Source organism: Falco peregrinus, chromosome 2 (assembly GCF_023634155.1).
Source record: "Falco peregrinus isolate bFalPer1 chromosome 2, bFalPer1.pri, whole genome shotgun sequence".
In the NCBI taxonomy this organism is placed as follows: domain Eukaryota; kingdom Metazoa; phylum Chordata; class Aves; order Falconiformes; family Falconidae; genus Falco; species Falco peregrinus.
In genome coordinates this window covers 57820042-57848019 of record NC_073722.1, presented here as the reverse complement: position 1 = coordinate 57848019, position 27978 = coordinate 57820042, and the positions used below count along the sequence as shown (strand labels likewise).

The following is a 27978-nucleotide window of genomic DNA, read 5'->3' as shown; positions in this document are numbered from 1 at the left end:
CATTCCTGTTTTGGAAAGGCCAAACTTTTTATTGCAACAGCAGCAGGACTACAACACGTATCAACTGTTTACCTACAGCACATATCAACTGTTTACCTATACACTAGCACATTATTTTGCTTTGCCTCCGTCATCAAAAAAGTGTGGAAGTCAGCTGAAATTCCTTGCTCATGATTGTCCCATTGAGCTCCCAGAAAAGGAAAGGGGTCATACCTGACTCGAAAGAAAAAGTGGATAGGTACATTCAGCTCTGAAACAGCACAATATAGAATACCTTCAAAAAAGTTGAAGTTATTGTCAAAGCAAGTTCCCACCCTTGCTTTGCTGCATACAAAGCAGGTATCTGGCCCAGGTAGATACCAGTTTATCAAAACACACGTGTCTTCCCCCTCTCACAGTGACGACAAGTCATTAAAGTCACCGACTATTAGACAGTTGCAGTGTTATGCACCATGGGAGTTGCTCGCCCTTAAACAATGTAGTCTTTTTGGCTGCCAGTTCAATTTCAAGCAACAAACCTTTCTTGTTGGTTCCAGCAATATGTTATTTTCTCATTCTAATTTGTCTGTTTAAAATATTTAGGAGTGCTCATATGGAAGTGATGAATATGCTCATAATTATGTCCATCTTTATAAGAGCCAAACCTAAAAAAAATATTCAACAAAGCAAAACCATTACAACATGATTTAACTCCTGCAATTATACTGTAATAAGTGTATGATTTATTTAACACTTCTTCTGAATGTTCTAGATAGTTTATTTCAGAAACAGGCCACAACCCTATTTAAATATAAATCATAATCTATGTATTATTACTAACTAGAGGCCTTTGACTATAATGGAGACATTTCATTACATTGATGGAATTAATGCCATAGGTACTCTATAAATGTAACTCTAGCTGACAAAGGTGAGTGTGCATTTATGTAGTCAAATCCTATGCCCTAAGTTTTTCCTAGCGACTTCACTGGAGATACAATGTAACCCCCCACAGTATCCAAGTAGTCAACCCTATTGTTAATATTGCACATTTTATTTTTGAAAATAATGATGAAAATTGTAATTTTTCATGCCATGTTTAAATCAAAGTTTTGGACTACTGACTATTCCGGTAGATTTTTCAGAAGTAAAATGTAGTACTTATTCAAAATATCAGTGCCAAATAACATCTAAGAGCAGTGCCATTCTATTTCAAAAGAACTATAGTTAACTGGAAAAAGTTAAACTTATTCCTCAAGGGTATACATTTTCTGCTTAGAGGCAGACATAAAAGAAATTAGGACAAGAAGAATATTCTGCGCTGAAATCAACTGAGAAAAATCTGAATGTGAACGCTAACTTCAGGCAAGTTTCAGCATGGGAGAAAGACTGGCCAAATTCCTGCTTAGACAGGAAGCCAGTGACTGAGCGGTAAATGAAAAGTGAGTAAGCTCAACCATTAGGTGTATGTAAGAAATTAATATATTCTGTATTATGAATGTTAGAAGTAGTAAAAATGTCATTGCTGGAAATTGTCTCTCTGTGGCAACATTTATCTCAAACTTCATGACTTTTTCACTGATATTCAGTCCAGAATAAATACTTTTCTCCATATTTCTTTTCCTTATGCAATACCAGAGGGAAAATGACAGCACTCTAGAAATAAATAATCTTTTATGTAAAAACGTAGCCCTTTTTTCTTCTTGACATATGTAACATACTGCCTCAGGTGTTCTCCTGAAATTTTGCTCTAGTAATATTGTATCTTTTAAAATGCTTATGCAAAGAATATTTAATGTGTATATTGTATTTTGTGTTCTAAGTACCAGTGTATTAAGACCCCAATCCTCAGAAGTGCTAAGAAACATGGGAGATCTCTCATCATCCATAAAATGAGTCACCACACCACTTGGCAAACATCACTATCAAATGATCTCAGAAATTAATCACCTAGGTGAAATAAGCATTACCTTCAATTTATGCTACGACACAGCAGACTGATTTTCCCAAGGCATATATACCAAGTCAGTAAAAAAAATGGAACGACAAATCAGAATTTCTTGCCTCCTAATCTTCTGCTCAGTTTGGTACTGACTAGTGCCTCCCACTTTAAGAGGAATTTTGTTCCTAGACTTCTCTTTCACAAGACATCATGTACATCATCCCCTCAATTTCTTATGAGATACACTGACCTGGGATTGAAACGAATGTCTTCGGGAACCTGGCTGGGATCAGTGACAATTTTGTCATTGTCAACATAGCTATCCAAGTGATCTGGGATCCTAAATTTGGCCATCTGGACTTCTGAATCACTTAAACCAGCATGAGATATGCGGGCATAGCCCAACCTGTCCAATACAAGAAGAGTTAGTTTGAAGAAATAACTCAAGGGAATTTCACCACATTCTTAATTCATGTCACTTTCAAGAGTTATTTAACTATCAACTTAACTTTCCATTACTGTGAATCTCACCTTCAAAAAACTTTAAAGTGCTCTACAAACATAAGCATCATAACAACGTCACAAGTGGAAAAACTAAGAAAGCACAAGCGTTTGACACAAAAATAAGTTCTACATCTAGAAACCTACTTCTAAAACAACAGCTTTAGAATGTGCATACTGGTATAAGCTCACCACCTTTTTTCACTGAAAAGATTTTGAAATTCAAGAAAGGAGCTCAAGCATCAATAGAAGGAGTAATTAGAAAAATTAGATTGCAAATAAGGATTTTGTTGTGTTTTCTGTTGCCTTTTTTTTCTTTTTTCTCTCAGTACTGTTACTTGAGACTGTTACTTAAGCCATCTAGTTTACTGGTTTTACTCCTGTGAATACTGCAGAATTTGCATAGTTTATTCCAAATAAGCTGAATTCCTTTCTGGTACATACATCACCATGAGAATGATTTACAAGCAACTTGGTATTAAAAGATATGGTGTGCATAGGTCGCAGCAGAGGAAAGTCCTTCAATATGGGCTTACACAGTTAAAGTTTCCATTAAATCCAGTGTAAAGCTTGGCTGGATTAGATCAGCATTTTACTTCAACAAACCCTACAATCATAGTTCAAAATTTGTATCTTCTGTGTCACATATGAATTAGAGCTTAGCCTTGACGTTTTAGAATGAAGATGCAAAGCCAGGGCTTTGGAAAAAAGTAGTTTTATGTTACCAAAGCAGATTAGACCTGAAGGCTTTTGACGCAGAAGGATGAAACCTGTGATACTGTCTTTGTAAATTATATTCAGAAATACACCAATTCATCCTAAGATCAATGTTTCACATTACTTCATGATATATCTAACTTTCCATACGTAATTGTTTAGGGATATAAGACTCTTCCACTATTACCTACAGAAGGGTGTAAAATAGATTATCATATAAAGATATTTAAAACCAATGAATAAATGATCCACTTTAACATACCTTATTACGCCACGATACATAATATAGCTACACCATCTGTCATGATCTGTACTGTCAATATCCTATGAGTGAAAGGGGGAAAAAAATTTCAAAAAGTAAGGCAAGCCTTCCTTACAGGTAGGCTTTAAATCAGTAAAGGAACCAATGTGTAAACCTGCTGCAGAAAAATGTTTTGCCTAAAACATTGTAATAAGGTAGAAAGAAAAAAACCACCGTTAGACACAGACAAATCAGACAACTTTTTAACATGTAACAAAAAACCAAACTGCAGAACTCAGTTTTAATACAGAAGAATCACAGAATTAGAGGTTGAAGGGATGTCTGAAGGTCACCTTCTCCCAATCAAAGTAACTTGCCCAGGACCTTATGCAGCCAACTTTTGAACATCTCCAAGGATGGAGATGTCACAGTTTCTCTGTTCTAATGCTTGACAACCCTAACTTCGGTATCATTATGTTTTTCTTTTGCTGTCTCACTGGCATTTCCCTCGTGGCAACTCTTGTCCATTGCTTCTCGTTCTTTCACTCTGTAACTCCACCTTCTCTATAACACGTCATGAGGTAGCTGAAGATTTTATTTGAAAATGTGCATGTATTTTCTTATACATCTATTTCCAAGTTACTACTTTGAAAGCCGAATGTTTCAAATATATATTATCTCAGTCTGCTAAAAGAAGCAGTGCTTTTACCTTACCTGGACGTTTCCATTTTCTATTAATTCAGTATAATCTCTGGATCCAGGAGCTGAAGTGATATATCCTAGAAACACAACTTGCTTAGAGCTAGTCTTCAATAGGTTTGAAACAGCTATAGCCTGGAGTTTTCTGTCCAAGTCCTCTCTGAAAGAAAGAGAAAAGACTGTAACATATATACATTTCAGCTCAGAATCTTTGAGCTATAAAACAGTAAACCTCAAATTAATCTGGTACCTCTTTTATTGCTCAGTATTAAAGAGCATGAAAGCTTACAGAAAAGCTCACTGACTCAAAATGATCACTGTTTGATAAAAGCCACATGGTCATGGTAGATGTAATTAAGGTTCTCTTTCTAACCATTATAGGAACGATTTTTTTCTATTACTGTTTTGTTTTTAATACCGATCTCATCACTAAGAAATGTGAACGTAAGTGTTTTGGTTATCTGAGGCTTTGTCTCTGCCTGCACTTGAAATTCAACTGTGCTTGCACAGCAAGGTGCATAACAAAGAACTCCCATGCTAACAAAACCTTTATGATGAATATAGGCTTAAAGTCTGGGTCACATAATTTAGGAAATATAACTTAAGACCTATGTCATCCCATTAACGCTTAATGACATTTGGCAGGTATTCTGCATCTCTTTAACAAGATCTACACAACAGTTCCAGCATGACTATAAGTGATAGCCTAAGTGGAGCCTGGTAAAATACTGCACTGGGTCCCATTCCCTGTCCTTGGATTTGTCATAAAGATAGTTGTCTTTCTATGATTCTTCACGTTAACAACTTTGAACAGTTGGGTAAAGCATGTTCTCTTCTACATTCTGGTAAACTGGGCTAAATTTTATAGAGACAGGAAGTTGGTTTTGGAATCTTTAATCCCAAAAGGAGACATGAACTTAAATGCTGCTATGCTTTCTGAATAGCAGTACTTCTGACTGAAGCAAATGCATTAGGGAGAAAGAGCACACAGACATGAGAGCAAAAAACCTCACCATTTAAACAGAAGCCTGACCTAGGTATATGTGAAATAGCCTGCTCAGCTAGCTGCTCTATCCAGAACTACACCACATCAGAAAATGGGTTCTTTTAAATGACACAGGCATTGTTATATTCCCACATTTAAAAGTCTTCAAAAAAATTCCTAGTTATCCTGTATTCTGTAGTTTACGTCATCCTAAGCAGCAGATCGAAAAAGATGAAAAACAAGCAGTTGTGTGTGACATTCAATTACAAATTCATTCACCTCAAAACACAATGCAATTTGCACTTGTTTCTCATGTGTCTCCTCCTATTTTCTCCTTAGTCTTTATCTCACTCCTCTCTGAGGGGGGAAAACAGTGTTATTTTCTTCTACTTTGACAAACAGCTTCTCAAAGAGGCAAATCTAACCATCTGTGTAAGGCACAGAAAGAAATTCCTTTCTAGAGTTCAAATTTTGGAGTAGTTTCTGACAACTGTATGTGTTTAGTAAAACAGAAACCTGTAACACTTAGCATGCTTGGAGCACAGCTTCTGCACAGGGGAAGGAAATGGGGAAGCTCAGTATGGGATAATGATAATTCCTATGGCTTTCTGAGCAGCTCCTTTGTGTATTATACACTGCACCCAATCCATAAATTTGCCTCTTCATGAATTATAACAAATATTTTTTAAAAATCTGAATCTTACTACATAACCACAAAAATACTTAACACTGCAGCAAAAAAACCCAGAAAATACAGCTACATGGACAATCACAAAACTATGCCTTATTAATATTCATTACACATAAAATACTCAAGATGTTGTTTCAAAGTAAAGAATTAAAATATATACCTTAATCTTTTCCATCACATATTTGAGTTATTGGTATAATTCTTTCTTTCAGAATCCAGAGATCAGCTTTCCTATTTCCAGTCATAGAGTCAGAAGGACACTAAATAGATACGTGTATTGCTGTTTCAACACTGTCCCGTCCTGGAGGTTTCAGAATTGTTACTTTTGATTTTAAAGATAGATAGCATCATTGATGTTCATTAAGTATCTGCACTTATTGTGGAATTTAATAGATCTATTCCACATGCAGAAAGTCAGAAGGATGCTATCCTGCACTGAGATATATCTGTAGACGTATTACTTCTTGTGGTTTAGAAAACTATACCTTTATATCTCTAGTAACTCAGATATTAGGGTCAGCTGAGTTTTGTGTGACACATCTGTCCCCTTTTAAAAACGCTTCAAAATTTTACACCAGTAGCTTTGTCATAATATTTCCTCCAATGTGCCTTGTTAGAACCAGTATTACAGCAGCAGATTTTAAAATGTACAAAAGAAATCCCAGAAGTTCACAAATTAAAATTACATTACGCAACTTTGCATGACATATGTAACGATAAATAAAATACACACTCTTCATTTCCAAAGTGGGCAACAACAAAATCAATCAGTTTCCCAGTGAAGTTGACAGTCAAGGAGATGGCAGGTGCAATCTCCCCCTCTGGAGACGGAAGGAGGTGATGGGTAGATTTTACAATTGGATACCTCGATAGCACCATAATCCTACATGAGAGGAGAGAAACAGTTACATTTTGCAGTTCATAAACTTCACAAGAGTGAACTAAGCAGATAAATGTGAGCAGAAGACTAATGGCCACTAAACTGACAAACCATCTCTAGCAGATTTTTCTGAATTTAGGTTTTCCTCTAAAATATTACTTAAGTACATATCTAAAAATGCATTATCAAATTCATTCCTAAACTAAGAAATACCATTCTGTATACATGAATTTTTACACTGACCCTTTCAAAATCTGCAACCTCAGACAAAACAGAATTGTATACTACCAGTAATTAAAATTTATTTTATTAGAAGTAGATGCAAGTAGAAATCCATCTTTAAAGTAGGAGACTTCTCATTCTTTCAGCTTATGTTCGGAATTAACCCTAGAACAATTTTTCATTGGGTTTTCCAAAACACATCAAAGAAAATTTCAGAGAATGACTTTTCTGCCCTATTCTGTATCACTTAAAGACACAGGCTCTGGAGAAGGAAAGTTACTAAATTCCCCTCACATATGGCAAAAATTAAAAAGCCATTGCAACATCACTAGGAAGTTCCATCTGTCACAGACATCTGCATATCCCCCTGAAAAAAAAAGCCACATCATAAGCCACTACTTCCCAGAGGGCAAAGATATTCAAAGACACATAACTGGTAGTTGGTCAAGCATTAAAGTAAAATCAGACATGCACCTTTCTATGCCCATTTCCCACTAGACAGCCCAAGCTGTCTGTAATTAATTCAAAATTTCTAATAACTCAAGTGCAGTAACATTTTCCAACTGCTGTCACATTTTTAAGCCTGAAATCTAAAGTTCTCATAGCCCAGAATAAAATAATGGAAAAGGGAATCAGATAGTACTTAGAATGCCAGACTTCCAAATCTGTACGTTAAGGGGCAGGATGCCATTCTCTGCATCGTCAAAGCCAAAGTAGCTCACAGGGCAGGCACCAAAACCTGATCATTTTTAACAACAAGAAAATGTCATTGCACTGTAACGCTAAGGAATCAAAGTGTGGTCTTAAAGACAAGCTTCAACACGTGATTACAGTGATTATGATTCCAATTATTCTTTGCCCACATTCTAGTGGAGTTAGTATTGGGTAGTGTATTTACATTTATTTACCGTCACTGTGCATGCAAAGATTACTCACCCCCAAGTGTGATCTCTTGTGCTCGGGCCAAAATCTGTGTAAAATCCTAGCCTTTCTCCTAGCCACATTGCTGGATCGTTGTTCCCAATAAATGGTTTAGAGGCATCACTCTCTATAATAGTGATAAGATCTGCATCTAAAATGGGGAATAAAAAAATATTTCCAAATTTATAATTGTGACCTATAAATCTGATTTATAAATGACTACATAATGTCATCATTTCCCTTTTAATTACACAGGGATGGACCCAAGTGCTTCAGGAGTCAATCAGAGCAAATCTTAACACTGGCAACAGAGTCACGCCCAAACTTTTGGTCACTGTAGGCTATACAGCCTCTGATGAAGAGATCCATAGTGTTTTGTTGCCATAGCTCCTTCCTACAGTGCATAGCCAGCCATGCATGAGACTGCACAGTACAGTTGGCCTGCGTGTACCTCATACAAACTATTTCAAAAGCATTAGACGTAACATGCATACACAGATTAACAGTAGTGAGTCTACTGCTTTCAAGTTGATGAACAAGCGCTACACAGCACATCTGTACTCACTTTCATCCACCAAATCCTATTCTGCTCCAAAGGGTCCTGTGCAAGAGGGAGCAGGCTGCTGCTGCCAAAACAATTAATCAGCTGATAGCAACCTAGTGTCAGCCCCCAGGCATGGTAACAGAAGGGCTCCCAGCTCTAGCGAACTGCTGACAATCCACAGCCACCTCACTTTCTCAGAGCACTGTGGTCCCTCCCTGTTTACATGCTCAGGTGTGGTTTTGTCAGAACAACACGACAGGTTCCCCTATATTTTAGCTGCAGGATATGGGAAGAGCTATGCGGTCCCCCAAGGAACTGGCAGCTAAGAAAGACCTGCCCATGCCTGAAGGAAGGTGGGAGTCTGCAAGCTGGCCACAGGCTGGCTGAACCATCCAGGCTCAGCTTGCATAGCAGGTCAGTATGGCTGCAGCCACAGCAAGTGCTCCCTTCTTGCTGTGATTATGCCCCCCTTGGAATGCTCTCCTACTCCAGAAGGCAGATCAAGTCACCACTTCATCCGCAGCCCTTCTATAAGGAATTAAGACCACTCTATCCAGCATCACTCTTGCCACAATTTTTTTTTTCTTTTGAAATGTCTTATTTAGCACTATGAAAGCAATGCTACCAGGGAAAACAGTAGCTCAGAGTACTTTTAAGTGGATTCCCAGATTTTTGCTTCTACATCATTACCATACACGCTGGCCACATAAACAATGACGGAAACCATTGAGAGGGGTTGATGTTGGTTCCCTTCAGGGCAGACAGGAGTTCCTGTCACAACAGACATATTGCATCTTCACTATTCCAATAGAGAGATGAGCCCATGGAATGCACTCGACCACACCTCTAAGAATAACCCCTATGCTGAAGAAGTTAGCCACACTTTTCTCTGTGACTCTCAAAATCAGCTACTCTTCTTTAGCAAACAAATTGTTTAAGACTCTCCAGCTTAACTCTGAATGCATTAATGCCATTTCCTGAAAGTTAATTTGAAAAATAAAAATAATTAAAAAAAAAAATAAAATGTTAATGTGCTATTTTATACAACAATATACATGTAATATAAAACTCCAGAATACTGTTTCCAGCAATCAGGAATTAAGATTAGTTCGTTTATATTTTGGAATTTGCTGCCTTTTTGACTTACCAATTGCTTCTTTTAGAAGTGATACTTCATTACCACAAAGAAATGCTCAATAGACATGACCAGGTAATCACTCTAATATTCATGAATTTAAACTACAGGTACCAGAAATAAATGCATTAATTACATTTCATAAGTAAATATGCAAAGATTAAATAAATACCTAGACATGAGCTATGGAATCACGTATCTACACGAATGCCCCAAGTTTCAATTCATCAAATGTCCCAGTTGTTTTCTCTTATTGCTAGACAGCTTGTGTAGCTCAGCCCTCTGAACCTTTGGTCATGGGACAATGGAGTAAACAATGCATGAATCAGCCTGTTGCCTCTTCACTGACTCCTGGGTATCTCTGCCACAAAATCAAGGTTTGCCCAGCAGCACCTGTGTCAGCGCCTTCCCACTGCTTAGGTCTGTCAAGCCTGAGCCGCTCAGGAAAGCCCTGTGGTGCATTCACACCACAGGAGGACAGGAGAACACAAATGCTGGAGCAGCAGCGTGGATGCTTCCTCATCTGGTCTGCTTTAAACCTCAAAGTGGCAGCTCCCAGTCTTCCCTATTTTATAGGTATTGCAGAAAACAAGTAACACCTACAAACACCACTGGTCAATTGCTTTCAGTGCACCCTGCAGCAGCACTAGTCAGGTCCAAATTCTTCATTTCCTATAGCTAATTTCCCAACCAAAATCCTGTCCATGAGCAACAGGTTAGACACCCTTCTTTACAGTAAAATCATAACAACTCAATCAAACTACAATCACTATTTTTCTTTTATACATTGCTCTGGCTCAGTGACGGAAACAGACTTGTCTGTTTCTCCTCTTTACATCCTGTGTAGGGCATTTTAATCTCAGACCCATTAGGAATTATATAATGCTTCACATCTTAAAAAAAACCCAAAACACAGAGAAGTTAAAAAACATTAACTTCTAAAACGATATTGATCATTATTTCATTTCTGTAAAGAATTCCTCTATAGACAAGTAACACAGCAGCAACGTGAGAAAAAAATCCAAATAATTAACAGTCTTTCCTCCAACCAGAAACCTCTTTAAAGTACATTGAAAAAATAAAAATATCACCTCTGCAAATGGAATTTTAACAGAAGTGATTGCACTGGAACAGCTCACAAATTCAGGAGAAAGCCACTAGACACAGGGTCTTGTGTTAATGCAAGAATGGACTCAGTTACCCAGCAGGTGTTCTTGCTTCTGTCCCTTCAGATGAACCCTCTCAAATATAAATGAAGTGGAAAAAAAACATTACCTGTCTGATTAAGCAAATTAGCTGATCCTTCCAAATTAGACCATCCTTCATTGTCATATGCAAATCTAAAAGGCCAGATCATAGCAGAGAAGTCTCTTTTTGGAACCTCAAAAAAATAAATGGAATAAAACTCAAGTACAATTTGACTTTTATGTATTATACCTTTGCAGTCAACAACATCAGATGCATAGTGCCATAAAACACACACAAGAAGAGATGTTTTAACCAATACATTTTCCTAATAAAGCTGTCAGGATTACAAAAGACTTCTGGTATTTTTGAGAAAAAACTGCTATTAACAAGAGGTGAAAAGTCATCACAGTTAAAATTAATTATTACAAGTAACAGTAAATAAATGAACATGACACAGAATATGATTTTTTCTCATTTTCTAAGAGGAACTACCCACTTTTTTCCACATTATAAGGTACTACAAACCTGGATGAGTTCTAAAAACAAAGCCAACTGTCTATGTCTGGGTGCATGTGTGAATATGCATGTGCAGGCAGGCACGCAGACACACACACACACACACAAAATTTCTACTTCTCTCTCATCACCTTTTCTGCATCTTTTCCTGCATTTGTCATCAGTGATTTCTCTAACAAAACAAATACCAAGAGGAATACATGTCAAAAGCAAGTTTGAAAGGACTATTTCTGAATTGACACCAAAAGAAAAGTCTCATTCATAATTGCAAACAACTGCACCAAAAATGCAATTTTATATTAGTAATCAAATATATATATCATATAAATATATATCTCATATAAATCATAGAATGGAAACATGTTAATTTTTATGTGATCAAAACAGCTCCAGTTTTTAATTAAAATTACTAAATAGGCAAGCAACACACTCTGACAACCTGTAAGTAATACAAATGCTAAACTTTGTGAGCATTAATCATCTTAATTGTTACTGTAATTGCAATACCTAATTTCTTGCCAGATAGAAAACTGGAATTTTACAATTTTTATCCAATTTCCATAACTAGTCTAAGTCTAATGTAAGTCAACCAAGTTTTCAGAGAGGTTCAATTCAGGTATGCATATAAATACAGAAGGATAGAATTCCTTCAGCTGGAAGGAACCTCAGGAGGTTATCTGTTCAGACTTCCCCAATATAGAATCAGGTTAACAGCATTGCACAGTTAGGTTTTGAACACAACTCAAACTCATTTATAAAAGTAACATTCAAATCAAATAGACAAGGCAAGCATCTCTCAGTTTTTCAGAATATTTTTTTCGTCCACAGCAGCACTACAAATCTCCAGAGACCCAGATATTTCCCATGTTCAACATGAATATACAAATTAAAACTTTCTCCATCTTACTTTCTGCATTAGTTTTGCTGGATACTTGGATACTGGTACAACGACTTCTTCAGTACCAACCAACACATCTAAGATATCACACGCACATTTTACTGTGTATTTGAAAGTTACCATTTTCACAAACACAGTACTCACCCCTTGGCCCAACTTCTTCTGGTAAATTTTATAACGTAGACCCAATCCTAGTAAACCAATGCCAACGAACAGCCACAATACTTGAAAAATAAGAACACAGAAAAGTTTTTTTAAAGCAAGAGAAAATAATATTATTGCAGTTAAACAGAACTGGGTACACTATTGGGCTAAGGTATAGGCTATTTGTAGAGTGGGAAACGTATACATTTAGATTTCCACACATGCCAGTGACAACACCAGTCCAAAGCAGCATACTCAAAGAGTATTTATATGCACACATAATATCTCTGTGTGAGCAGATACACTTACATTCTCCAAAACACAACAGGCTGAGCAGACAGAATATACCAAAACTCCTTGGAATATTTATGCAAAAATGACACCTGTTGAAGAATTCATTATAGGGCATGAATAAGAGCATCATGTAAACCCTCCAGTGTTTTCCTCTCTGTGTTCCACATATGTATTTGTAGTATACCATTTTTATTTTGTGTAAATACAGTGTGTGGAAAAAAATTTAGTTTACTTGCAAGCCTTTAGATGTCAGAAAGATGTGAACCCTGCCAGACCTCCAGAACAGTCCTTTGTTGACACATTCTTGGAAAGGCATTGTGGCTTCACAGAATGCAAATTCAGAGCTTTCCCATTGATCCTGTAGCCTTCCAAATAACCACAGCAGACACTTAAGAGCTCTCAGGGTTTGGCACCTTGTAATTTGATGCTCAAACCCCTCTGCAGTTACTTCATTTCTTTTTATGCAAGTTTTCTGGAACAATTTTGTATAAAATTTAAATACATTTTACCATGGATGATGCCAGAAGAAAGACAGTGCTGACATTAGCAAATGTCAAGCAATTCTGTACTCTCCAAGATGCAAAGGTTCTTAAAGGGGAAGCTGAGAAACAATAGAAGTCTGGGCCTGACAAGGAAGTAAAAGAGTTATTGTTGTAATGTCACAAAATCAGCTAAGCAAGGGCTGTGCTTTTGTGACACACAGTATTCTGAAGTATTTACTCAAGTTCTGTGAAATTTGTTTGAATAGTAATATTCAAGCCACTTGCATTGGTGCTCATGTTGCCTCTAACACAAAAACTCTCAGGGCCCACATGCTTCTGGCCCCCTAAGAATATAGGGGAAAGACCTTCATAAAGATTTCAGAAACAGTCCTGAAAAGTGGCGAAGCACTATTTTCTCTGCCATCCAAGTGAGGCAAAATGAGGTATACAAATGATAAGTGATTTGATCCAAAGTCACAGAGGAAAAAAAGATGCAGAAATGTGAACCTTGAGCATCCTGGTCTCTGTAGGGTCAGCATGCCCTAATGCCTAGCAATTTTTTTCTTTACCAAACTTCATAATACTGATAGACTTTTTCCTTAGAAAAAGTAAGCTAACAATGAAAAAAAATGTGATGCTCAAATGATTGTAGAGAAATACTTGAAAACATCATGTGGATAGATTCCAGAGGTTTACAAGTCAAAAAGCAGTAAAACCTCAAGTATTTTAGTTTCTTTTCAAAACCTAAGGAAAAAAGCAGACCTCATACACATCTTCTAGAAAGCGGGGATCCCTAAGCATAGTTCACAGACAGGACGTGTCAAAGGTTTCCTGAGGACAGGCATGGTCTGTACATGTAGTAAGGTGTCAGAAGTGTGTTGTGATGTCAGCCACCACAGGCTTTGCAGGACTACCTCCTCACACAGGAGGGGTGTCACATTGTACAGCAGCTCCTGGGGCAGCCGAGTCCCATCCCACTGCCAGCCAGCTCGCACAGTCCTATAAAGGGTGTCACGCTGAACTGCTTCAAAAATCAACATACCGAATGGGCTGAAAAATCATTTGTATCTTTTGTATACAGATGCAATAAATCCTAAGTTCCAGAGAGATCTCCTCCTCAACCACCAAAATGGAATCACAAATGATGCCAAATCCATTTTCACATTTTCTCTTTTCACCAGTTCATTTTTTTTGGTCTCCATTTAACATAGTCCACGGGGAATAGCCTCCCTCTCAACTGTAATCACAGAGAATCAACTCCTCCAGTAGTATATGTCCTCATTAAAACTATGGCAATAACATCTATAAAAATCCAGTTCTAAAGCTAGCACCAAAAAAACATATCTAAAACATATGAGCAAAACACTGCACCGTGTTACTCTTTTTCCTGAGACAGAATTCCTAGACTCATGGAAGAAAGGAAGTACAATTATACTTACGTAGTTTAATATACTTTTTACTCCTTTTGAATAGTGGCTTTTGGTGGCTTTTCACTTCAAAGATAGAGCTAAGGTCTTTCTTGGGTCCTGTTAGAAAGTCTACCCCAATACATAACATTATAAATCCTGTAAAAATACAAGTCATTACTTTTTTCATAGAGCTTTAACATATTAAACATTGCTCATAAATGCATCATTTATAAACTCCCAGCTGTTGTGTTATTCAACTTTATGGCTCCAACAACAGACAGTTCAAAGCACAAACACAGATAAATGTCATACTCAATGTAGTAATGCAGGCAATATGAGATTTATTGATAGAAAAGATCCTACTGATTGTCACAGTATTCACCTCAACTATGCCTGCAGCACTTAAACATTTTTTAAATTTACATTGTTGTACTTGTTGACATAAGCACTGCTTCCAACAAAGTGAGCTATTGACATTAAACATGCCACTAATGATAAATACTTCAAAACAAAGTTTAAAATAGTAGTACGGCAATAAGAATTCAAAGCTAAAAGATTATTTAAAATACCACTGAACACCTGTTTTACAAAAAATAATGATGTTCTAAACTATATTGTTTGTTTTTTCTTTATTTTTTTGGGTGGGGGTGGGGGTGTGTGTTTTTAAAATAAGTTACTGCTAAGATTTAACACACCTGAAACAGATTTATTAAGCCTGCTTTGTGCTGATGACTGAATAGCAGACCTAACAGTAAAAGTATCTAGCCAAAGACTCCTTCACATTATGAAGTCTGCTCTGAACTATGCTGAACATTGTTGATTGTAGATGTCTATAATCTTTGCAAATTAACTGCTCTGTCACCAAGATACAACATTTTTATATAGGAACTACAAAAACAATTGCTCAGTGGTTTTCTCTGAAACAGTGTAAGCAGACTGCAACAGTTTGGGAGGGCAGTTTAACATGGCAGCATCTTACATTCCTGTACCCCAGAGCCAACAGAAGCAGCTGTGCTTCTGAAGAGTAACTAAACACACTATAAATACATTTTAAAAGCTAGTAAGAGACTTCAGTGTTTTAACTGCTGCAATGCACTGTGATGATATCTTTTCTTTTCAACAGGTAGTTCAGACTAATAGTACAAGCTCTTTTCCCATGCCTTAAGAGCTGAAGGATCCAGTTATCAGCAAAGAAAACGCAGGAGCATAATCAACTGGATAAGAGAAGGTATATATCCTTAGTATCTTTATGGCATAGTTAATTAACTATAGAAGCCACGTTTTATTTCAGAGGTATAGCTGAAGATGAAATAGCCATTACTTAGTATTTTCTTATTGACCTTACTTGTTAAATTAGTTGTAGTGAAAGTTTGCAAATCGGGAAGATGGGTCTAGTGCAATGAAGAAGGGGGCACACACAAAATTTGCTCAAAGGAAGGCTAATTCAAAGCCATTAAAGTTGAATAAAGACCAGGGATCCAACCCCTCAGCACTATGTTACATCATAGCGAAGCATCACAGAAGTTTTGAATATAATGATCTTACTTTCATTGTCACTTTTCCTGGAGCAGTTCCCTACCCAAACTGCAGCAAGAGAAAGGCAGGATATTGGACAGGAGGAGAAAGCAAGAAATAGGACTTGCACCTGAAAGAAACCAGAAGAAAACAAGCAGTTTGCCAGAAAGCCAAGCTGTAAGGGTAAAAGCGAGCAACAAATACACAATCTCATGGTATAATTTGCAAATCTGATAAGCAACGGGATGGCATCAAAAAGACAGAAACTGGATTCTCAGATGGAACATAAATTCATGTAGTGTCATCAGCTGAGGCAGGTTCAGTTCAAAGTTTTCATTTTACCAGAAAGTTAGAGCCATCTCTGTGTTACCCTCTAGCCATCATGTCAGATGAATTAATCACAAGTGTGTATTTCAAAGTGACAGAGAGGGATTTTATATAACAGCTTCTCTTTTGTCACAGCATTACTCAGGGGTCATTGACACTCCTCTACTGCATGGTTTCTTCATGTAACTTCAAAAAATAAAATTAAATTAACTGAGATAACTGTTTCTACGGACCCCCCATAGTGCTTTCAGAACAAAGAAAACTTCAATAAACATAAAAGAACTCTCCTCAAAACATAACAAATTGAAACCCTGCATGTGATTGCTGTAATATAAGAAACACATATGGAGTGTAAGAAACTGGAGTGATAGAATGTGGTTGCAAAGACATGTACAAAATCTAAAACCATTGGAGCAACAAGCTAAGCACAGCATTCATTAACTCTTTCCAAACAAAATATAAGATAACGTGAAACATTTTAAAATGTGCCACACACTTAGCCCAAGACAAAGTTTGGCATTGTTTACATATAATTAGTGAAATATGCTACTGAAACACATTAGTACCTATTAAGAAAATAATTCTGGAGACAAAACCAGAAAGGGTTGGTTTCATTTCCACCTTCTCACCTTCATCAAGGCATCATTTTGCTAAAACCTTTCTATTTGTTCACCTCGATTCTTGCTCATTGGCAAACACCTGACAATTTCTTTTCTTCCTCTCCTGCTTGCATGTTCCTGACGCTGCAGTCTTATTGACTGTTCCTCCAGACATGTTGGTGTATCCATCCACAAAGCGTAAGATAGAGCCACATGGAAGTGAAGCTCAGGTCTCAAATGCAGATTAGCTAGATCAGATGGATGCTGCATTTTGCTCCTCAGAGAAGGGCAATATAATGCACTGAATTATCTTACAGTCCCAGTAACACAGCCTTCACAAACCCCTGAGTTTCTGGACACTATATTGTTACCTGAGGTACCATAATGCTATCTTAGGTAGCTAGCATACAGGTGCATTCACACCCTGGATTGCAGCCATATCTTTAGGGTGACTGGTTAACAGATCTTTTCCTCAGTTGTATACTGAGTTATCAGAATTTTTTCACTTTGTCATTTTCCCTCAACTGAATTCCATTTTGTGACCACATTTTTTAAACTATTTCTAACAGTAAAGAAATAAGTATTTTTTTCACATCTCACTAATTTTCTCATAGAAACTCTTACCATAGTAAATCAAACAGCAGCCAAGCATTTGGAAATGCTATTTATACACTAGGTACATCTTAAACATCTGGTTGAGGCTAAAGCAAGCATATTCGTATTTGTTCACAGTCATAAATGTACCTAAAAGAAGATGGGAGCTTTCTCTAACATAAATTCCTCCAGGTACAAATTTATAAGCTGTACACCATACACAGAAGAATAATTCAAGAACATAGGCAAACATGGCTGTACTCATGGCTTTCCCAGGATGCAGACAGCTAACGAAGCGTCCAGCCAGTTGAGGCCACACACACATAGTAAAGACAGCAAGAATGTTGCCTGCAACAGCAGCACTCCAAGTGCGTAAATAAAGGAGACCAGCTGAAGATGCTAAACCTGCAAAGGGATAGAAAATAGGGTAAGTCAAAGCCAGTTGTGTTATCTGCCACCTTCTATTTCACATTCTGTCTAGGAAAAAAGAGAGTCTGGGGAAATATAACTGCTTTGCAGGCATGAAAACCACATCACTAGAAGGACTATTGCCAATAGCCAAAGACAGCCTCTTACTTTTCACAGCATCTCATTCTCTTACAGATTGCCTATTCAGCTGATAACAGTGCAGCAAAAAGACAGCAGAGAAACATCATCAAGAGCCAAAACTGAACAGTTCTTTTTACAGAGCTCTCCCAGTAAAACAGAGGGATGATGCAATTTTGAAGAGATTAACATCTTACGTCTGTTATGAACCTCCTTTAACATAATACAGAAAGAATCAAACAGGTTAATGTGAAGAGAAAACATCTTTCCCTGATCTTCTCTCCCTTTAGAAAACCGTATGATGGGCAGGAAAACAACTAATTATCTTTCACTAGCTGCAAGATCCTTGATTTACCACACTGTCATTGACTGTGATGGGATTTGACCCCAAACAGAACGTTAACAGCCACAGAAACTTTCTATAACAGGTCAACTTCATTTTAAAACTTTATTGTAGCTAAGAAAATACTGACTTTCACATCATGATAGCAAATGTATAGAAACACTTTTAGTATTTTACTCTTATACATAAAGTTTCTGAGCACTTTAGAATACAATGCTTGAATCGGCTAAAGAACCATTCTGAACTTGTTTTAAATTAGCAATGTGTGTACTTCAAAAATAAAATGCTCATACTCACATTACAATCTCCACACACATTTCTTAAAACTAACACTTGCACTGAAAGGTAAAAGGTATTTGGGCAACTGATGGCCTAAGCATTGCCAACTCTTATGCCTTTACTGTGACTTTCCTGGTATTTGGTATTTTATTTTGTTTCCCAACTAGGAGAAACTCAGTTTGCACAAAATTTCTTGTCTTCAAGGTTGTGGAAAATTACTTGAAAGCATTGGCTCTTAAGTGCTCCAAAAGAGAAGGTGAACAAGAAAAAAGCAAAACACAACTCATCATCTCCTTTAGTCCCTGTATTTTGATATGTCCCAATTTATTATTAAGCATTTGTAGGAAGTACTGCTTTGTCTTCTTGATCTGAACATCTACTATTAGCTAAGGTCAAAAAGGCAGCAGTTTTATGGGTTTTTTAAAAGAACATTTATACCACTAAATTTCACTCAGATGAGCCCACAAACCAAACTGCACCCATCCATCCATCCATGTTGAGAAGGTACAGAAAACACACCTCTCCACAGTTCAAGAGCAGAATGAAATCTCCTCTGACTTGTTCTATGCATAGCTTGTTCCACAGCATAGCTATACTATCCTCCTGAAGACGGATGTCTAGACCCAGCACTTGAATCCCTCTTCCCACCGCCCAAGACTTACTGTACGCTGACTGATTCACAAATACATTGCTCCAGCAGAACTGCTTTAATGTTCATACTATTTTACTGCCTGGAGATCTTTGCAACTAAGGAGACAGGAGGCAAACTTGCCTCCAGGTGAGCTGTTCATTGAATTAGAAGTTGTTGTGCCTTCTGCAGAATCAAGAGGCTTGTGTCACCTCAGCCCCATAACCACAGATTGCACAATGCAGATGGTGAGAACTGAGATGCTACTCATGGGAACAGAACCTCAACAGGGGCTTCTGAAGAGAGCAACACTGCTCTGCCATGGCCTGGAGATTTGGCCTGTAACCCTCAGTCAACTGGTCAGAGGTGTATACTACAGTCAGTGACAGAGAAAAAGATGCTTTGATTAGCAGCTGATTTTTCTGAGATACGGTGTAGGGTCAGAGAGCTTGAGTAAAAGGAATAAGGTAATAGAAACAAAACATCTGCTCAGGATTTGCACCCACCTACAAGAAACCAGGCAAAACTGGTGACAGAAGACCAGCTCCAAAATGAAAGCATCAGTCCATGAGCCAGGCCCAACAGAACTGTACCTCTAATACAGCAATAAGGAAAGAGAAATCATACATTAATGTAATTTTATAAACACCTGGCATTGAAAAAGAGATTTCTAGACTTACAGACAAAGATGCTTGGTAGTATTTAATAATCCTTTTATTTTAAACAGAGATCAGTTTGAGCACAAAATATCCTTATCTCACACCCTGCTACATTTTCTCCCCTTTACTGGTCGTAAAAAACATCTAGTTGAAAATAATGGCAGTTTATCATAATGTGTGAGCTACATTCCAACAGAAGCACTCCACTGAAATACTGAGCACACAGGCAAAAAGAACTCAGAGAAAATGCGAGGGAGGACCCCAAACAGAAGTATTTTCTTCACGTCAAATAGGGGATCCTAGAGCATCTAACATTGCTATTAGTCTTGGGTAGCACTTGTGTATACTAATTCCAAATTATTTACTACCTCACTTGCCACTACATGTAGCTGACTCAGAATAAGTAATCCAGTCTCTTTCTAGATTTTTGGAACCCAGATGAGCGACACACACCATTAACACTAAATTCTTACTAACCAAAACTTCTATATCTTTTAATATTGCACAAAGTTTCTTTTTTTTAATATGCAAGCATGCATCTCTGACATACACTGTCTCCTACCACTTGCTCTCTTGAAGTTAACTGCTGGATTAATTTACTACATATTATAGATGTACTTCATTCATAAGCCCTTGAACCTCAGTCTTAATTTAAAAATAGTTTTGCAATGTGGCAAATCAAGTATTTTATTGCTGAAATAAAAATCATTCTTTATTAGAAAATTTTAAGATTTATTGGTATAGACACAATGTTCAGAGGTATCTGAAAGCAAGAATGACTCCCCAAGTCCTCTGCATGAAGTACGTTGTACCCACCTTATTATATGTAAATTCTTATACCATCATCTGGTTGAGTTTTAATTTGTCACCTACTACAGCACTGGCTTTTGATTACTGTTTCGTTTCAATAATAATAATAAAAAACCCACTTACCCATACGGATTAGGATCTGGACCTGTATGTGGGTGTCCACTTACTGCCCATCTAGAAATTAATGAGACCTCCCCAAATATCCACAGGGTGAGGAACATGAGGCTGCCAAAAGCAATCCCTGACAAAAGCCAATGAGGGTGGGAAACAGTCTCTCTAATTGCATTACCAGTTTTGTTTGCTTCTTGTTTCCTCTTGTCTCCACCTAGAATAAGAATAGAAATATAACTCCGCAAACTGTCAAATCCTATTAGAAAGGGTTACTGAGAAAAAGAAATAGCCAAGACCACAAAATTACCAATAAATTACTGGCTCAGACACAAAAGCAAACTTATCTTATCAATTGTGGACACTGATGACTAAAAATCTATTAACAACATTCCTAGGTCTGTCAGGAAAACTACTCACCTTAAGTGTACAAAAATGGCAGCCTGCCCATATGATTATTCCTCATATTACTGGAATTTAAATAATTGGCTTTGAAAATCCACAGAAAAGTTATCAGAATTTGTTCAGAGAATTCTGTTCTCTGAAACTCTAAACGCTGATAAGAACAGAACCTGACACTTCCAAAGAAGCCAGAAATTAATTCCCTTCTCTTCTTTTTCCATGTGCTTTAGATCCCCTCTCACCTAAGGAGAAAGCAGCACCTTTAATTGCATAGATGTATTGCTCTGTCACCTAGGAAGAAGACAGATTCCCTTCCTAACCTCCTGCAGTAGATTCCCTTTCTAAATTATGATGAAAGCTCAGCTTAATTTACATAATGTAAAGCAAGTCTACAAACAATACACATGATGCCAATTTATACCCACTTACACACAGATAAGGTCTTATCTTCCAATTAATTCATCCCATCCAGGTTATACTGAGAAGGAAAGAACTTCTGAGCATTTAACATGTGGTGCCTTAACTACCCAACCCTTGGCAGTACTACCTTCACAGTTTTCAACTGTGCTAAGCCTATGCCAGCCCCTACTGCTGTGTACTCTGTCCAGACGCTCCAAGAACTCAGGCAAATTTCGCCTAGGACAACTTCTCCACTCTTCCAATTACTTCTGTTTATTTTGCCCAGGGGTCCTCAAACTACGGCCCGCGGGCTGGATACGCCCCCCCAGGGTCCTCAATCCAGCCCCCGCTATTTACAGAACCCCCCTGCCTCCCCCGCGGGGGGGGGGGGGGGGGGGGGAACCAAGCAGCCACAGATGGCTGCCTGCCACTGCATCCGCACGCTGGGCCCCTGGTTAAAAAGTTTGAGGACCCCTGATTTTGCCAATCAGCTGTTCAATAGCTTTGTCCTGTCTCCCATTCTTTGTCAAAGGATACACACTGGCAGAGAAACTCAAAGAGCAGACTGAATTAAGAAAATAATAGAAATACAACAGATATTTCATGCTGGAATGAGGATAACCCATTCTGGTTTTACTGGTCTAGGTTATGCCTTTGTTTGCATTACTGTCACATTACTGATAATGCAATTAGTTGTCAGTTCCAACACCAACCTACTACAGCTTGTATGAATTGTGGTATCAATTCTGCCATGTTACAGGCAGATGGAAGTATCCCATGGTTTCTAAAGCCTGCAATGCTCATGCATCACGTCTAAAATCAAACTGTACTGAGGAAAAAAACCAAAGAATCAAAACCCAGTGGCACATACGTAAGTATACATGAGGTTGTTTTCATAACTGCCATCTTTGCTCTACTATGCTTACCTGAAAAAATTCGCTCCACTGCTGCTATAAAACCAATTGTCAGTATGACAGTATTGGCAGCTTGTGAGCTCCAGACTGGGTTTAGCGATGTATACCATATGCGAAGAACAAGGAGTATTATCTTGCCTAGCATGAAGCCCCATATCCTGATGAACCTATAAGGATCCATTTTTGAAATAGTGATGCATTTGAGAAAAATAAACACATCATCTCAGAAAAAAAACCCCACCTTTGTAATATAAAGAAAGGTCAGTTACAAACCCATCAGTATAAGAAAATACCTTTGTAAACTGTTTCCTGACCACCATGTTACTGTTTGAACCAGCAATGAGGAAGAAACACCTGCAGCCAAGATGAATAGCCTAATTAAAGCATTTGGCGCCTGGTATGATGCTAAGCTTCCTACAAACAAACACACACATACGGAGGTTGCTTTAATAGGCAATAGAGATCAGGTATGAAGGATTTCCTGTGCATTAGTTCAATCTTGTCTGCAATTTGGATGGCTACAGCATTCATCTGAAAACACATGATACTACACATTTTTAAACAAACCAAAAAAAAAAGTAGGTATGGATAGAACCCGCGTCTATATGACATTATAGCAGTTACCATTTTCAGGAAAAAAATAACATGAAGTAACTATCCAAGAATACAGTGATTGCCTTAATTTAAGTACTTGTGGTCATTGATTCCATAAATGGGATATATGGATAAAATATCTAAACATACAGATATTCCTGAGCAGCGCACAGCACACTTATGTAACTCAAAAAGCCATAAAATGTTATGTATGGTGATTGCTCCTTTCCAAAAAGGATATGGCTTTTGCCACAGTGCACTTACATAATTCAAAAGCCATAAAGGTAAGTGCACTGTGGCAAAAGCCATATCCTTTTTGGAAAGGAGCAGTCGCCGTATGTTGCACAAGGATTAGCAGGTAATTGCCTTAGCGGGTGTGAGCAAGGCTTTCTCCGGCCCAGCATCTGGTCTCAAAGTGGTCATTAGCAGCCTGGGTCATCTTGTTACTGGAAACTGTCACTCTCCCAGTCACTGAAAGAGACCATGCACATGCATCTCCAGCATTTCCCAGAGCACTGAGGCCTCACCTTTATCAGCAGTTTTAAACTCTGCTAGCAGGTTTCCAACCCAAGTGACTATGGCTCACACACATTCTTATAACTTCAGCCAGTGTGGCAAATTCCGGCCCAGGACCAGTGACAAACAGCAGAAGCAACATTATTTTACTACCAGCCATTTGCTAATTGAGTATGAGTCAAACTTGAAGAGACATTAAGCAAGGAAGGACAGAAATGGAGCTGCTGATACTGGCAATGCATGCTAGGAATCCTCCAACTATTTATTTGCTCATTCTGCTCAGAGTAAAAGATGCAAAGCTTAGGGCAAAGATGGTAAAATGAAATCAATGTGTAGCAAAGATGTACTTTATGGATTTTAGGGGTTGCACATACAATACACACAAATTTCTGTCCCTAAATTGTGCTGAAATCCACAACTCAGCCTCTTCAAATCTTTCATCACTTGTGCTAGCCAGATTAAAGCTAGCGTGGGTTTGCCTGCTTACAGTAGACACACCTTTTGTTGTTGAGCAAGTACAACTAAACGTAAATATATCTATCCAAACGAACAAATTTACTGTATGTTGTCTGAAGATGTAGATTCAAATAGACACTACCACAGGGGTAGTTCATTGTTGGTTTGTTCCTTTGTTTTTAAACAGAACACAAAATCAAGTAGTGTGAAAGGATACAGAAATTAAAACAAAAGTTTCAGAGAAAATTAAGCTTCCTGAAAAGGCAAAAAGAAAGATTATGATGATGAATAAGAGCCTTTTCCATCAAAACCAAAAAGAAACCCTCAAACCTCTAAATTTTCTGATTTTAGCTAAGCACGAAAAATTTCCAGATTTTCTGATTGTGAAATTGAAGACTGAGTATCTCCAGTGGAATGGGGTGGAGCATGCATGGGATAGATTGTTCTGTCTGATTTTGTTCAACAAGCCTCAGAGGAAGGCCACGGCCTTTCTGAGAAGGGAAAGAGATCAAAAAAAGAAAGAAGGATGAAGTGTCTGGCTATGAAGAAGAAAGCAGGAAGAACTGAGGAACAGGAGAGACAGCAGCACAGCGTGATAGGACAGAAATAATTCAAAAGATAGAATGAAGTTATGAGAACCAAGTAAAAAGATATGTATGGAAAGTCCTAAAGCCCAGTCTTGCCTGTGCAAGGGCTTTTGGATGACCCAAGAACCTGCAGCAGGGAAGCAAGTGAAGAGTGAGAGTTACCGCTGGCTGCTAAACAACTTGCTGGAGACAAAGAGGGCAAGGAACATGCTCCTGCATCTTCCTCAAATGTTAAAGCTCACTGTAGGGCAACAGGTAAGAAGAATACAAAGTACAGGCAGAGAATACCGTGGTGACTTGCCAAGGGGAGGACAATATTAAGAGCATTTGGGAGATGGAAACAGCAGGGGGATATGGTCACTGAGGGGACAGTTCCTGTTCAGGCAGGAATGAAGGGGAGATCATACCTGTGTACAGCAATGCTCAGGTTAGCCCAGACTGAGGATGTGTACAGCTTCAGTCTCCTCCTTCTGTGGCCACCTCTATTAGCATATTCTTTCCCCAGATTACTACTGGAGGTGCTAGCTTTTTGTTTGTAGTTAACATCTTCAGGAGCTTGTGATGCAGGTGAAGCAAACAGGCATAAACCAACAGACTTTACACACCATTATAGGCCTGTCACTGCTCTTTACTTAGCAGAACAAAAATTACACACATTTAAGGGATTTCCATCTCCTTTGGTAAAGTGTAAAGTAAACACAGCAGATATCTGAAGGACTAATCTTCAATAAACATGGCAAATTTTGTATTACTGATAATCTGAAGGAAGGCAGGGTGCAATATGAAATTCTTACACTCATTACTAGTATCTAAACTAGCAGATCTTGTAGAAAGCAATACAGTGAGCACTGCTATAAGAAGCTGACATGGAAGACTCTGCTCACTGAAAAGTTTATTAAAAATAACCAACAAGAAAGTATTAGGATGGGTATGATGGAAAGAGGATGTCCTGGGATGGAGTTAACTTTCTTAGTAGCTAGTACAGTGCTGTTAACTCCATCCCAGCTGAAACCAGGACAGAGGAGAAAAAGAAAAGAACATGGTAAAACTACTCTTCAGCTAAACTGATGATGTCAACAAACTGTGCTCAGTTCCAGTATCCTTCCAGAGAATAAGAACAAGAATTGCTTTTTTTAAAAAAATCATGAAGGGAAAGTAAATAATATGATCCTATTCTGTCTTCTAACAGTAAAAGAGGAAAATTATATGGAAAGAGATTATCTGATTATCATCTTATATTGATAAATGAGAAGCCAGGGACTGCTACTTCCGAAACACATCACTGAGCAGCAGCATTTTCCCTCTATGCAGCATGGGAGACCCTTGGCTCCCCTGAGTTCATCCAGGGGTTGCAAATTTAGAAAAAACTTGCTTCTGAATGTGGCTGTAGCTGCCAAACCTTCTGCCAACAAACTTTCAGAAAATCAAAAAGAGCCAAGACTTGCACAAGTTAGCTGAAAACCAATGAGGGAATCCCAGCAAGTCTTGGTTTAGGGAAGAGTATGTGGGATGTGTAGTGAGGCAGCTTTATCTTATATTTAAGATCAAACTTTCTTCCTGTGCAACTGACAATATGAGAGCCATCACCCATTTAGGATGAGCCTATAATCCCATCAATACGCTACAGGCATATAAATAGATTTAATAAGAAAAAAAACTTGAAAAAAAAAAAGCTGCCTTACACACTAAGTCTACCAAAAAGAACGTTTCGCTTACTTTTATAAAGCAGATCACTTTTACAATAGCCTCAAGCTGTTCAACAAGGCTCATCCCTACCCACTGCCACAGACACAGAACTACCATACAAAATCCACCTGCTCTGCTGATCTCTGTGCAATACTGAAAGCATTTTTCTTACTGGGCATGACTTGTATTAATTTAAAAGGTTCTAGAAATAAAAGTGAAATGAGATTTGTCTTTAATTATGTGGTACCAGTCTAAAAACCAATAAAAAGGATGCAAAAGATCCTTCCTCTGGCTATATCTAAAAGCTTGAGAGAAAAATAAAAGCATGAGTTTGGGACAGCAAGAACTTCTTATTTGTGTCTCTTTTCAGAATCATCTTAATTTTTAGGCAATTTGGAAGGTTTATTCTTACACCTTGATACCAAGATGAAAACTGTAACTCACTACAGTGAGTTATACTTACCAACCATAGCCAGTCTCAGAAGGGCTAGGATGTACTTGTTGTTAGCCAATCTCCAGAAAGGGCCAATTATTAAGAATATTGGAGAAAAGAAGGCAACAGCAAAAACTTCTAGACCCGTGAGTGCCAGTGTCTGAAGGGGGAAGTAATAGATCATCGGTGGCAGTGCATGGTAAAGAGACCAGGAAATGTAGCCTAAAAAAAAAAAAACAAAAAACCACCAAACAAGCCCAAAAAATCCATCACAGACACAGCACGGTTTCCTGGAGATTACTTAAATACAAACTTCCAAATAAAGACTATCAAATGTAACTGAAAGTAGCTCAAGTACCAATAGCCACTGTCTGTGAAGAAATATTTGCTATTTCAAGTCAAACAAACACATTTTCCTAGGAAATAGAACGGTGAGAAGAAAACAGCTGGTCCCTCCCCTCAGTCAGCAGTTGCTACTTTGATCTTCAGGGACGAGGAGCTCGGCCCAGGGAAGGGTGACTGCCCGGGGGACGGCGCTGGCTAAGCCCACCCGTGTCTCAGGGCTCCTGAAGGACAGATCGGTGGCTAAAGAAATCATTCCAGTACACCGGTGCGCCGCTCTCCCCTGAAGGCACCTCGCCTAGGCACGCCAGCACCGCACTCCGCTTTTCTCCGCGTTTTGCAGGAGACGCACCAAGTGCAGCGCGGGGGGACCGGGGTCCGGGGCCTGCCCCGGGAGGCACCTGCCCCGGGAGCCCGCAGTGAACCGCGCTGAACCGAGGGGCAAGCGGCACTCCAGCATCAGGAGAGGGAAAGAACCCAGAGCGCACCCAGCAGTGACCATTGCTTCCAGCGGAGGAACTTTCCATCCCGGCGTACGGTAAGCCCCGCGACGCCCTGCCGGGCCGCCCCGCCGCAGCGCTCCCGGGCGGGCTGAAGGGGGCCGCCCGCTGCCTCACCCGCCCCGGCCCAGCCCGCCGCGGGCACCGCCGGCCCTCGCAGCCCCCCAGCCCCCTCGGGCGGCACCGCCGCCACCTACCCAGGAGGCTCTCCGAGAGAACGGCCTTCCACAGAGGGGACATCACCCCGCGACGCTGCCCGGCTCGGCGAGGGCTTCGCCCCTCTCGCCCGGAGCCCGTCCCGAGTGCCCGGCGGGGCGCGGCGCCGCTGCCCGTCCCGCCTCACGGAGCCCGCT

The 27978-nt window shown here is 38.8% G+C and overlaps 1 protein-coding gene across 2 annotated transcripts; it reads right to left on the bottom strand.

The window, feature by feature from the left end:
• CWH43 (cell wall biogenesis 43 C-terminal homolog) lies at positions 1-27964 on the bottom strand. Of its 2 annotated transcripts, XM_055797975.1 has the most exons (17): positions 27823-27964; positions 26814-27005; positions 22805-22925; positions 22524-22678; positions 20812-21013; positions 19726-19814; positions 17574-17828; positions 14419-14544; positions 12204-12283; positions 10733-10838; positions 7794-7929; positions 6489-6638; positions 4095-4239; positions 3402-3463; positions 2172-2327; positions 519-644; positions 1-213 (listed from the first exon to the last, which is right to left on the bottom strand). In XM_055797975.1, the coding sequence occupies exons 1-16, from the start codon at positions 27863-27865 to the stop codon at positions 557-559; spliced, it is 2106 nt and encodes a 701-aa protein (XP_055653950.1). In that variant the 5' UTR covers positions 27866-27964; the 3' UTR covers positions 1-213; positions 519-556. The 2 variants fall into 2 exon arrangements, with proteins under 2 accessions (XP_055653950.1, XP_055653949.1); XM_055797974.1 differs by having other exon boundaries at positions 1-644.
• Between the last annotated feature and the right edge of the window lie 14 nt (positions 27965-27978).